Consider the following 13,575-nt stretch of genomic DNA (forward strand, 5'->3'; position numbering starts at 1 on the left):
TGGGGACCACCCTTGTACCTGAGGGCTCACGTTGGTCCCCCCCGCCCCCGGGGGGGGCTCGCAGGCCGACTCCGCCCGCGACGCCAGCCCGGGCCGGCGCCCCCGGCACTCCGCCGTCTCGGGCCGGAGCCCCCCCAGCACGGCGCCCCCCACCCCGGATGCGCGGCCGCGGCCCGTTAGTCTCCCAGCGGGCGCCCGAGGCGCGGCCTCAGTCCCCTGCGGGCCAATGGAGGCGCGGGGCGGGGAAGGGCCACTCCCTCTCCCGCCGGGGAAAACCACCCACCGCCCCCAGGCTCCCCGGCGCGGCTCGGCGTCCCGGCCGCTGCCGCACCCACCGCGGAGCACTCACGGTTCTTTGCTTCCCAAAGAGAAGGAACCACGGCCGAGTTTAGTGTCCCAGCAGCCTACGCGTTGTTGTTGTTTTTTTTTAAACAGACATTAGGGGACAGTGTTACAGAAGCTAAACAAAACCCCCCAGTGTTTCAAGGCAAGTCTCTAGTAAAACAGCGTCTAGGCCCCCCTATGTTGTCAGGAGGAATGCAACTCACGAAATGCAGGTTAAGTGGTCAGTTTATGGAGCTCTTTTATTTTACGACAGCTTCTTTTTCTGTGGGCTTCAATTTCATACTAATGTAAATTTTTTTTTAAAATAAAATCTTCAGTTTGAGACAGATCACAAAAAAAAAAAGAACACTGATGTAGGCAGAAGAAGAGATAAGGCCGTTAATCTGTTTTTGACTCCTTGGGATAGCTCACATCATTTTACTAATAGCTTTATACACGGAACACTTTTTAAATTAAAAAAAAAAAATGACAGCAACAAAGACTGTCCCGCTAGAAATAATGAGTGAATAGCTTTGAAACGGTTGAAATCTCTTCCTAGATCACTCAATTATGCAGAGGGACACTGCCTGGAAGTCTCTGGATTCGGGGCCTCTGTCTGATACTTTAACATTGTTAATGATAATTCTTTAGTCTGTAATAGTAGGTCATTGCTATGGTTACTCTACAATGGTGCAACACTTTGCTTTCCCCTTCAGCTATTCGCTGAGTCCTGGTAACCACATTTGTTGCCTAGCAACAGTTTTGTGACAGTATCACAATCTGGGAGTTACAACAATAAGGATGCTATGGCTGCCTCAAGCAGAGAGCAGAAAGCTATATTCTGTGCCTGTGACTTAGCTGTGGGAGCTGGCCTTACTAGAGAGCCCCTCTTTTAATAGGTGTCCTGAGAAGGATGCTCTCTACCCTCCTGTCCTCTGCAGATTGGCCTAATGAACCTGCATTTGGAACTAAGATCTAGTACTTAAGTCATATCCTTGAGAAATATCCCCCAACACTGCTGTGTTCAGACTGAAAAATGAGGTCATCTTTCCATTTGCTTACTCATTTTGGGCAAAATTCAATGTTAGTCAGGGGGAGAAAGAAGATGAGTGTAGGTTTATACTGGCAAATCCTTAAGTGCCTGACTGGATTTTGATGTCTTAGTAGAATTCTTGGGGAAAAAAAATTATGTATATGTGTGCCTGCATCAATAAGTGTGTAAAATTTCAAGTTCTTTAGAATATATTTAACATCCCGATATTTATTGCCAGTGTATAACTTTCACTGATTTATTCAGCTAACAGTCTTAAAGACTTCCTTTGAATTTGGAGTCATCTATATTCTCCAAATACAAAAGAAGTTTGTGAGCAGTTCTAGATAAGCTTAGACATACCTACTTTAAATAATATTTTGTGGGTATGTTTAGAAAGGGGCCCAGTTTCTGGACCGATTTATGAAATGACCAACCCTGTTTCTATAGTCTTGTAAGTCCAGTTTCATTTCAATAATAATTACTAGTAGCACTTATAATGAAAAAACATTTTTAATTGTATTGACTATTCTCTGATGCATACTACATGGAAACACCCATCCCCAAACACAATAGGAAAAAAAAAAAAGGTGTTAATTGTCTCTTTTCCTTCTCATTTCCCATGCTTCCAGGCTCATTTGGCATTTCCTTCATAGTGATCACACTTAGACTTACTAGTGTTACCAAGGCTATGATGAATTTGTAAGCTTTCTTAGGGAACTCCTCTCATAATTCCTCCCACCCCTTGAAAACCAATTCACTGTATGAATCTAGAGGGACCTAAGGAGTCAATGGTCTGAAGCAATTTTAACTCCTTTATTTTTTTCTTTCCTGGTGACAGTCTTTCTGAAAGATGAACAAATTTCCCTGGTGATAAAGTCACTACAAAGGCTTTTTAGTTTTAGCTTATGATGACTCTCTGCTTGATTAGTCTTGGGCTGACAAGACCAAAGTCCCTGAGATAACTGAGGACCTGCACTAGCTCTCAATATTTACCCTTGCAATTTAAGAGAATAAATAATGAAAATGTGTGCTCTGTCAGAGGAAGGGAAATTGCTAGGAGTAAAGTAATAAGCAAGGTGGGTTAGGAACTGAATTATGGAGAATGAAGTGGGGGAGGGAGAATTCTCCCTAAACTAAGGCGTGGTAACATAAATATATAAAAATAGCTTTCTTTTCTAAATTACTGAAAGTAGATTTTTAATAATTTAAAAATAGCATTTGGAAATCAGTTGCATGTTCATCTGGGGCTGTGTATACACATTTCAAAAACATGTTTGGAGACCATTTTTGAAAATTCAAGGCCAAAGTTCAATCAAAATATTCACAAATTAGTATGAATATCCACCCATAGCAATACTAACAGAATAGAAACTTCTGACAGCAGCTTTCTAGTAATTAAAAAATATACCACTTTAGGGGAACTTCTTCTGTCAGGATGGAAACACAAGGCCATTATATCTATTCATAAGAGGAAATAAAGGGGGAAAGTTTAGGCTAACTAAAAAAGCAGCCATTTATTAATAAGCTGCAATGATGTGTAGGTAACATGGAAACTAGTCCAGTTAGCACTAACGTATGTTATTTGAAGGAGATAAACATGGTTTTATAGTCAGGCCTGGTCTTGCCTCTACCACAACCTTACCCTTAGCAAAAACTCCTCTTTTTAGGGACTGTGAACGTCTTTCTACGTTTCAAACTCCCATTTTCCTAATCTAAGTTGTTCCCACAATGAGGGTTTCCCCAGGTTGATTTTTGTATCCTTTTAGACTGGCAGGCTTTCTCTTACTGGATGATTCACTTTTGGGGCAAATTCAGTTTCCTAGTCCGTATCAAAATAAATGTGCAGGATCTCAGTTCTTTATTACAAAAAAGTGCCCTTCCTCAGTCATAATCAGTGGTTCATAATGGACATGGTAGTAGCCTCTGGGGCATTTTGGAAATTTGTAGGAAAATTTTTTGGAGGTCAAGACAATTGGGAGGAGCTATTGGCATTTATTGGGAGAAGGCCGGGGAGATGGACATCCTTCAGTTTGCAGGGCGTTACAGCATGAAGAATTGTTCTGCACTGTACATGGTTTTCAGATGTTTCACCGGCTATTCATGTAGTTGAAAAACTTGTTTACGATTATGGGCTTAGAATTTAGATTTGTTTAACAAATAAAGTATTCCGGCATGATTTTTAAATATAACAGAATTTTTTAGGAATCAGGTACCATGTAAATTGAAGGAATTTTGTGCTTTGTGTTGTTCAGAATATTACCAAGAATGGATTACTATATGAGAACTATCTCACCACTGGCCTCACTGCTCACAGTTCTTGAGCCACTGGTAAGCCCATCTGCAGCTGGCCTGTATTTGTAGATGTAGAATTCCCGGTGATCCGCTGCACAGGGCGCATGCAGGTTTTCTTGAGCACTTTAAATACTGATATGCATATTATTCTTCTTATGGGTTATTTTTCTTTTATTTCCTTCATATGTTAACTAGGGAAATACAATAACTTAGCAATCTTGTAAGTAGGTGAATTCTGTTATCTCTAGAATTTATTTAAGGATAGTTAAAAGCATGATGTAATATTTGTTAAAATAGTATGTTTTTAGATGATCAAGGGTCAGCTTAAATAAAAATGAAGTTAATTCTTTTTCATTACATTAGAGATTAATTTCACTATAACCTGAACCCTATTTATAGCTAGCTCTTTTATCCTTACACAGGGAAGAAAGTGCCTTTTGCTTCTCTTACTTAATATTTCTTCCATGAATACCGTTTGTCAATGATGTTACTCACTGTGAAATAACCAAAAGGTAGCAGACAGGGGATCTTCCAATTAAAGTACTACACTGAATATTCTTCATCTCTCAATTGTTTAAAAAAATGAACTATAGCAAATTTCAAAGAGGTAGAGATAGCACAAATGGTCAAAAAGTTTAGAAACTTTAAGTATAAAGGATGAGACTATAAGTTATACGGGGAAGATCAAGTTGCTAAAATGTGTCATGTTTTCCCAAAAGACTATATGTGTCTTTTACACATACAAACACATTACACATACACCACACATTACATTGTCTTGTAATGGAACTGAGAAAGAAGGAGGCTACATTTATGTATCAGCATTTAGAAATTAAACAAGAAACGGTCGGAAATAGCCCCGACAGTGGAATGCTCAAAGAACAGCATGAGAGAAGAAAACATTGCTGTCTTTTGCCTTGTCTATGCCCCTTTCTTCTTCCTATGACTTTAATCCATGTGTCCTGCCTTGCCATGCTCCTCTTCACTTGATCTTAGTGCTTAGAATTTTTTTTTTTGGAAAAAACTATGTCAAAATATGCTACTGAGTTAGCAGCCAAAATCCTGATGTTTACTTTGGTAGATGTAGACTACTCTGAAGCTGTACCTCATTTTATGCAGTAGATGTCTTAAAAAGTTATATGTAAATATAATTTCTGTAAATAGAATATTTTTAAAGGAAGAAACAGGTTATCTACTTCTTCAGTGAATCTTTTAATAAAGTGAAGAATTCTCTGGGAAAGCAAATAATCAGTCTTCAAGTGACATCACACAGATGCACACACACGCACACATGTGCACGCACACACACACACACACAACTAGATTTTCCAGAGGTGAGGTTTGCTACTATAATATGATGGACAGTATGAGTAAGGTCTCACTGAAAAGACAATTTAGAAGAATTTCTTGGTCAGCCATTCACTATTCTAGTTATTGTTAGTCACCTTATTTTACATGGTCTGAAACCAAAAGGTCGTGGAATAATTTCAACAATCTATGCATAATTTACATTTTAGGGTCTGGTTTAGAATAGGGAATATCACTGTTCACAAAGTCACCTTTGAATATGAAATATCATTTTTAATATCTTTATTTCAGGAGGAAAAACTACTATGTTCATCTACCCTCTCCCTGACATCCCCCTCCCCTGCAAAAGAATTTGTTTTTAAAGAAAAAGATAATAAATTTTATATGCTTCTTACGATAAAGGGGGAAAGGAAAAAATCCTAGAAAGATATGAAACACATTAACAGGATAACATATCTATGATACTTTCAAACTGACAAGGCTTGATTTTAAAAATTGATCTTTAACAAGAAAAAGAAATATGAGCAATTAGGAAGTAATGAAGACACTGTCAATATAGCTATGTTGATAATAACAGGTAAGGGAATTCTTGAGAAAATCTAATATATAAAAATCAGGAGGTCTGTAATATGCATTATTGAGTCCCAGTGGGATTAACTAATGAATTTATGAGCTCACCAGTGGTTATTTTTAGAAATCTATAAAGAATTGGAGAAATACTAGAGCATGGAAAAATAATGTGCCTTCTAAAAAGAAAGAAAACATATATTACTATTAAAATTCATTGCAAAATGAATTCTAGAGGTTCTAAGGAGAACATCATTTAAAAGAATAAATCTACCAATATTTGAACAGAGAAGGGCTCCTAATGGTGACTCTCCAAGTTAGAAGGCACAGGTGTGAGACTCAGTCACATGGGGTTGGGGGTGGGGATACAGTAAACAAAGTGGGGTGCTCACTGAGACTGTGTGAAGAACATGCCAAGAGCAGCTCACTGAATGTGTCGCATGGCCTGGTTAAATTACTTGTGTAAGAAGACACAGGCAAGTCTCCTTCAATTGCTAACAAAGCTGCAAACCCATTAAGGCTGAGATTGTGTTGAGACCCTAAAGGCAAGTCATCAAGCTTGACCAGAGATAACAGGCTGAAACAAAGGCAAAAAAATCAGTGGTAGAAACTTCTGGGGTCATTCAAAGCTTGTGGGAAAGCCTGTCCTTTCCTCCAATGTCTTTTCTATATCTCTCATCTATGGAAGGGGAGTGGGTAGTGGTTTGGGCATTGGGCAGCGTAAGACTCAAGGAGACAACTTTGGGAAGCAAACTTCTCAGGCAGAGTAGAGAGCCTGCAGTAGCTATGGGTCTCCAACACTAAACCTGGCAGACCTCTCTAGTACACCTCTCCTAACCAATGGACACATTGTAGTTGCTTTAATTGCTTATCAAACCCAGATAGGTGGTGTGGAAGTCTGTTCTTTGGTTTTCATTCTTGTCTCATGTACTTCTCTTGGTGTTGTCACAAGGCCTGGACTCCAGGAATACTGTTTCCTTGTAAAATCTGAGCCCAAGTGTGGGCAAAAGTTCTCTTTTTCTAAGTTCCCCCTGTCATTTTCAAAAGTAATTTTACCAAATCTGTGATCTACTATGTAGATCACAACAAACTGTGGAAAATTCTGAAAGAGATGGGAATACCAGACCACATGACCTGCCTCCTGAGAAACCTGTATGCAGGTCAAGAAGCAACAGTTAGAACCGGACAAGGAACAACAGACTGGCTCCAAATCGGGAAAGGAGTGCGTCAAGGCTGTATATTGTCACCCTGTTTATTTAATATATATGCAGAATACATTATGCGAAATGCCAGGCTGGATGAAGCACAAGCTGGAATCAAGATTGCAGGGAGAAATATCAATAACCTCAGATATGCAGATGACACCACCCTTATGGCAGAAAATGAAGAAGAACTAAAGAGCCTCTTGATGAAAGTGAAAGAGGAGAGTGAAAAAGTTGGCTTAAAGCTCAACATTCAGAAAACGAAGATCATGGCATCTGATCCCATCACTTCATGGCAAATAGATGAGGAAACAACGGCAACTGTGAGAGACTTTATTTTTTTGGGCTCCAAAATCACTGCAGATGGTGACTGCAGCCATGAAATTAAAAGACGTTTACTCCTTGGAAGGAAAGTTATAACCAACCTAGACAGCATATTAAAAAGCAGAGACATTACTTTGCTGACAAAGGCCTTTCCAGTCAAAGCTATGGTTTTTCCAGTGGTCATGTATGGATGTGAGAGTTGGACTATAAAGAAAGCTGAGCGCTGAAGAATTGATGCTTTTGAACTGTGGTGTTGGAGAAGACTCTTGAGAGTCCCTTGGACTGCAAGGAGATCCAACCAGTCCATCCTAAAGGAGATCAGTCCTGGGTGTTCACTGGAAGGACTGATGTTGAAGCTGAAACTCCAACACTTTGGCCACCTGATGGGAAGAACTGACTCACTGGAAAAGACCCTGATGCTGGGAAAGACTGAAGGCAGGAGGAGAAGGGGATGACAGAGGATGAGATGGTTGGATGGCATCACCGACTCAATGGACTTGAGTTTGAGTGAGCTCTGGGAGTTGGTGATGGACAGGGAGGCCTGGTATGCTGCAGTCCATGGGATCACAAAGAGTCAGACACAACTGAGCAACTGAACTGAACTGAACTTACCAGAGGAGCACGGAGCTCTAAATACGGAATGCAAAGAATCATGAAATAGCTATTTCCATAGGTTTTTGATTGTATTATTCCCAACACAAGCAGCGAAGAGCTTTCTGGGCCCGCTTCTGTTCATGAGGGCTAGTGCAGCTTTCTAGATATCTTGTCAGGCTTCCCTTTTCTTCCAGCTTCTCTGTGGTCCTAGCTAGGTACCCGTGGCTTAAGGCTGCCAGTTTGACTTTGTGTGTGTGTGTGTGTTTGTGTAAGTAAGAGAGAGGTGGGGAGAAAGGGAAAGAGAATAAGAGAGGGGGGAAGGAAGGAAGAGAGAGAATGAGAAAGAGAGGGAGGGGAGAGATTGAATGGATTGCAAAATACTTTGCTTATTTCTATGCAAAAGAAAATCATTTACTAGTTCAAATATCTGAATCTTCTGTAGTCCTCTTCACTCAACTGTGGATTCTATTCTAGAGGATATATTGTGTGGGAAGTTTTTTCCATAGGTCCTGTGAGTGATTAATTTATACATTCATCCACACTGTGTGCCAGGCACTTTCTTTGGGCTGAGGATGTGGTGGTGAGCAAGATAATATAAAGACTCTGCTCTTGCAGCATATACGCTGGTGGGGATGACAAGCGATAACCAGGTATACCAATGAACCTGACAATTTCAGTCAGAAGCACTGTGGAAAAAAGAAAACAAAACACAATGGCGGACGTGAAGAGAGCAAAGAGGAAGGAGAGGTGGTCGTCCGTTTACACTTGGTGGAAAAAGACTTCTGACCCGAGACCAGAATGGCAAGAGGGAGCCAGATGCAGGTCTGGGGAGGATGCTGTAGGCAGGGTCCTGGGAGAACTAGGGCTGGGGGTGTGGGGAGGTGGGGTGCGGAGGTGCGGGTCTGAGCAGGGGACAAGCAAGTCACAGTCAAAGAACTGAAGAGTGAGTGCCCGGAGCATGGAGGGTGAGGGGAAAGTGGAAGACGATTCAGAGAGGTGGGCAGCCTCCAAGCCATGTGAGGCTTCTCAGGCCACAGTGCAAGGTTTTGATTTTATTTTGAGTACAATGGAATTAATTTAGGTTTATTCCAAGTACAAGCTGCAGAGTTTCATCAAAGGAGAAATATAATTTGCACTTAAAGAGTACCTTTTTTTTTTTTTTTTGGGGTAAAGACTGAATGGATTATGGGGGAGTTGGAATATGGATTTAACCCTCCCTGATTGCATTTATCAACTCCTCCCACCTCTAGATTATTCCGTGGGACTCATTCTCCTCCCACACACTTCAGAGTATAAAACACACCTACTGCTGGTTCACATAAAGTGAGTTATAGTAGTAGGTAACAGTAATATGCAGTTAAGAGTTGAAAGGCAGCCTAATAAAATATTTCAAGGTAGTAGCTGGATTAGAAACAGCATTTTCCTGACAGCTGTGCTCTTATACGCTGATGCCTCTGGGCTCTTGACCCTCAGGGCTGGTGTATGTGGTGGGAAGGTCCCAGGCTGGGGACGTGCTCTCACAGCCTCCATCTCTGCAGGCCGTCTGCAGGCGACTGTGGACCTGCCCTCCAGGCAGGCTTTCCCACTTTCTTCGCTTCTGTGAACAGACACAGTATTCTCCTAGCGACTCCAGCCCAAAGCCTCTCAGTTGCCTTTGATTTTGTTTTTGCTTGTTCGCTGACTCCTGATCCAATCAGTTACCAAATCCTGACAGATATACCTCAGCAAAGTTTTTCCAATCTCTTTTCTTCCTTCCCATTCCCCTGTTACCAGTCTGGATTTAATGACCTATTATTTAGCATCCAGAAACTTCCTCCTAACTTAAAACTTCACTGCCTTCACCCTCTTCTCTTCTATTTTGTACCCTGCTATCAGATAACAAATTCTAAAGTATCTTTTGTGTCATAGACCTCTTTCTCTGCTCAAACATATCCAATTTTCTTTATAATCTTTCAAATTAAGTAGAAATTCCTCCATGTGGTTTAAAGCCCTCCATTCCCTGGATTGAGCCTTCTTTTCTGGGTTTAATCCATCAACTGTTTTTCCGTAAGTATCTGCCATTACCCAGGCCCAGGTCAACTGACAATTTTTAAACCTTTTCAAAATCGCAGGGTCTGGGCATCTGTGATTCTGAAGTCCAGTCAGAGAAGAGATTGATTACCATTGTGAAGTTTTTGAAGGCAGGGGTCAAACTTTACTCATCTTCAACATAGATGGATCAATGTACCCTATATTGAAGTGTATACCAGCTTTTAGAGTCTAGAAATAAAATCCTCTAAAATTGGAATGTAATAACGGTTGGATACTCTATAACCAAAATTGAAGGGAGTAGAATGTTTTTCTTGCTCTCTCCAACAAACTGATGAGGTAGGTGCAGGTGATCCACAGCCTGTTAGTAACTAGCTGATAAGTATAGAGTATCTTGTAGTTCTATTTAGCTAAAATGCTGTCGTTCTCTAGTAAATACAATTTACTAGCATCAAACGATGTTTAGGACAGTGTCAGAACTGAGAACTTGCAGAGAGTCAAACTTTAACTGTTCAAGAGCTTGCATTCCCAAGATGTAGTGGGCTTGGTTCAAATTTAGATGCAGATAGAAACATATCAAATATAAGATAGTAAACACGTGGAAAGAACCCAAGATAAAATTTCATCTAACAGCTCCATTTCACAAGTGAGAAATCTAAAGTCCAGAGCAGCTGTGACAGGCCATAGCTATACAGACACTTTGCTGAAATATAGTTAATATTTATAAATTGATTAAGCATTATAATAAAACATTTTCAGAAGATATGTCTTATTACTTTCAGATCCAGTTCAATATTTACTTCCTCTAATAAGACTTCCTTGATCAACCTTACCCCGCACCAACTACTTCCTTTCTTCATGTTTCAGTATTTTGTGTATGTATAGCATATACTATATTACCATATACTTACTTTGCTTAACTGGTCATTTCATGTATGAAAATACCTTGTTTTATCTCCAAATCCTTTGAGGGTAATGCCTCAAAGCTTTTTATTCCAGAAATCACAGCTGAGGCTTAATAGATATGTGCTGTATAAAAACCTGTCCAGAACAGAATTCACCAGAAACCTGATACTTATTAAATGCTATTAAGATATAATAAAACCTAAATTCATAGATGTTTTCTATGGTTTTTGCACTATTTTGATGATGGTTCTTATTTTGAAATAAAGGAAATGGAAGTATATGGAAGATCACAGCAATAAAAACTGGTGACTTTACAAAGCAAAGTGCTACTGGTGTTCTGAATACATACGTGAATCAGATGAACCTTTGTATCTACAGCATCATTTTATATTGTTTTGTCAGACTCTCAAAAGCACACGCCTCTGCTGTGCAGCCAATAGGAAGAAGAGGTGGAGGAAAGACAAGGTGGTCAAGTAGTCATTATAGATTGCCCCAGTCACTTAACGATTTGGAATTGTACTAAGCCTATATACACTAATTTAGGGAGAACTGATATATCTACAATGTTGAATCCTGTAATCAGTGACTGTGATACATCTTGCCATTTATTTAGATCATCTTTAATGTCTCTTAATGAAGGTTTATCAGTTTATCCATAGAGGATTTGCACTTCATTTTTTTGGATTCATTCATTTATAATTACACTTTTTATTTTTAGATAATTATAGATTCATATGCAGTTGTTAAGAAATAACACAAATGGATCCTGTGTCCTGTTTATGATTCCTGTTACAGGAACACCTTATAAAACCATAGTTTAATATGACAACTAGGATATTAACATGCTACAGTCAAGCTACAGAACTTTCCATCACCACAAAGATCACTCATGTTTCACTTTATAGCCACATCCACCTTCCTTCCAGCCTTTCCTTAACCTCTGACAACCACTAATCTGTTCTTCATTTCTAGAATTTGGTCATTTGAAGAATATTATATAAATGGAATCACGCAGTACGTAATCTCATGGGACTGGCTTTTATCATTCAGCTCAATTCTCTGGAGATTTATCCAGTTGTTGTATGAATCAATAGTTTGTTTTTATTGCTGAGTAGTGTTCCATGATATGGATGTACCACAGTTTAACCATTCCCATCTCAAAGGATATCTGGGTTGTTTTCAGTTTTTTTGGCTATTATAAATAAAGCTGCTCTAAATATTCATGTATGAATTTTTCTGTGACATAATCTTCATTTCTCTGGGATAAATGCCCAAGAGTACAACTGCTGGGCTGTATATTACTTGAATGTTTTGTTTTGCAAGAAACTCCCTCACTGTTCTCCATAGTCACACAATTTTACAGTCCTTCCAGGAACATATGAGTGATCTAGTTTTCTTTGTATGTTTGCCAGTGATGTATTAAAATCAGAGAGTCTGATTCGTCCCACTTTATTCTTTTTCAAAGTTGTTTGGAGTATTCTTGTTCCTTTGCCCTTTTATATAAATTTTAGAATAAAGTTATGTATATCTACTGTACAGTAATGATTTATTTGACCTTGCCTCAAAAGGTTTCAGCTGGACCTCTGGAGTATCTGGAGATTAAAGTCAGCAATGCAGGTGGTCAACCATGTCAATACGAGCTGAGTCCCAATAAAAACCCTGGACACCAAGGTTCCAGTGAGTTTCCCCAGTCTGCACTGTATTCTTACACACTGTTGCCGGGAGAAGACAGCCCTAGCCAAGACTGGACTGGAAGAGGACAAATGGAAATCCATCCTTGGAACTTTCCCAGGCTCTGCCCTTTGTGCTTTTCCGCGGCTAATTTTCATCGACACCCCTTTGCTGTGCTAGATTCATAACAGCCTTCAGTGAGCACTGTGTGCATCTGGCAAATGGTGAAACCGGAAGATGGCTCAGTGGCGCCTACTTGTGGTTGGTATCAGAAGTGAGGGTGGTCTTGGAAACCTCAAACGGTTGTATCTACAAAAAATCTTCCTGGGACTTTGACAAGAATTACGTTAAACTTCTGTTACCAATCTGGAGAGAAAAAACAAGTTTACTGTGTTGAGTGAATTTATGAACATGCGATGTCCCTTAACTTTGTGTTTTGTTTTTTTTTTTAGTATGATACGTTTTTGATGCTACCATAAACAGATCTTTAACTGCTTGTTGTTGGTATACAGAAATGCAATTGATTTTTGTATAATTATTTTGTGTCTAGCAAATTTCCTAAATTACCCTTGTCATCCTAAAAATTTATCTGTAGATTTTGAATTTTCTACATAAACAATCCTATCTGAATAATTTCAGCTTTTTCTTTTGTAATTCTTAGAGCTTTCATTTCTTCTAGTCGTAAATTTAAGGAAACTGTAAACTATAAGCAAAATAGCCTCCAAATGTACTCATAACATTAACTAATAGAGACGAATGAAATAGCACAAAAAGCAAATTATTGTGAATAATATAAATCTGGCATAAAATTATTACATTGTCCATTTTGATTGAGTTTGTGATGATGCACTTTAAAAAAAAAAAAAAGAAAGAAAAGGTTTTCTCAGGTGATGTCATCTAGTTGCTCACTACTGGTCATGAAGGTTCCCGGTCACCTTATGACAGACACAGCTTCTGGAGGATCACTTATGCTCTGTCATTTCAATTTAAGTTAAGTCTAGAATTTGCCCTCACCTGTCTGATACTACTTTAATTTTATTCTCAGTTCTGTCCCCCAACGCATTTCCTCTCTGAATGTCCTTTTCTTAAAAAAAAAAAATCACATAATGCAACTGCCTTCTACATGAGAAGAATCCTGAAAGGATCCTGAACTTATTTACACAACACCATCAATACATATAAAATGATATCTCTCATTAAGATAAAAATGCATTGATTTTAAATTAAATATATATTCTCAAATATGTCATGTAAACACAGTAAATTCCTATTATTCCTAGTTTAGAAAATGATGTGGGCATATATTAGATAGGACTGGTTATTTCA

At 39.2% G+C, this 13,575-nt stretch overlaps 1 protein-coding gene and 1 long non-coding RNA gene across 10 annotated transcripts in view; one reads left to right on the forward strand and one right to left on the reverse strand.

Moving 5' to 3' along the window:
* ARB2A (ARB2 cotranscriptional regulator A) overlaps nt 1-13,575 on the reverse strand; it is a 424,113-nt gene that overhangs the window by 31,348 nt on the left and 379,190 nt on the right. For 2 of the 9 annotated variants that reach the window (XM_081498719.1, XM_081498726.1), the window contains one exon: nt 12,012-12,615. The exons of the other annotated variants lie outside the window; for them this stretch is intronic. In XM_081498719.1, the coding sequence (XP_081354845.1) occupies nt 12,608-12,615 (8 nt within the window). In that variant the 3' untranslated portion in view covers nt 12,012-12,607. Of the gene's footprint in view, nt 1-12,011; nt 12,616-13,575 lie in introns of those variants that run through there. 9 annotated transcript variants of the gene reach the window in all.
* On the forward strand, nt 198-13,058 carry LOC145509593 (uncharacterized). Its single transcript, XR_014056226.1, has 3 exons — nt 198-2,148; nt 10,455-10,547; nt 12,147-13,058. It is a non-coding gene; the product is annotated as an uncharacterized LOC145509593 (long non-coding RNA).

This window comes from Giraffa tippelskirchi, chromosome 6 (assembly GCF_054371585.1).
Source record: "Giraffa tippelskirchi isolate mGirTip1 chromosome 6, T2T-mGirTip1v1.2.pri, whole genome shotgun sequence".
In the NCBI taxonomy this organism is placed as follows: domain Eukaryota; kingdom Metazoa; phylum Chordata; class Mammalia; order Artiodactyla; family Giraffidae; genus Giraffa; species Giraffa tippelskirchi.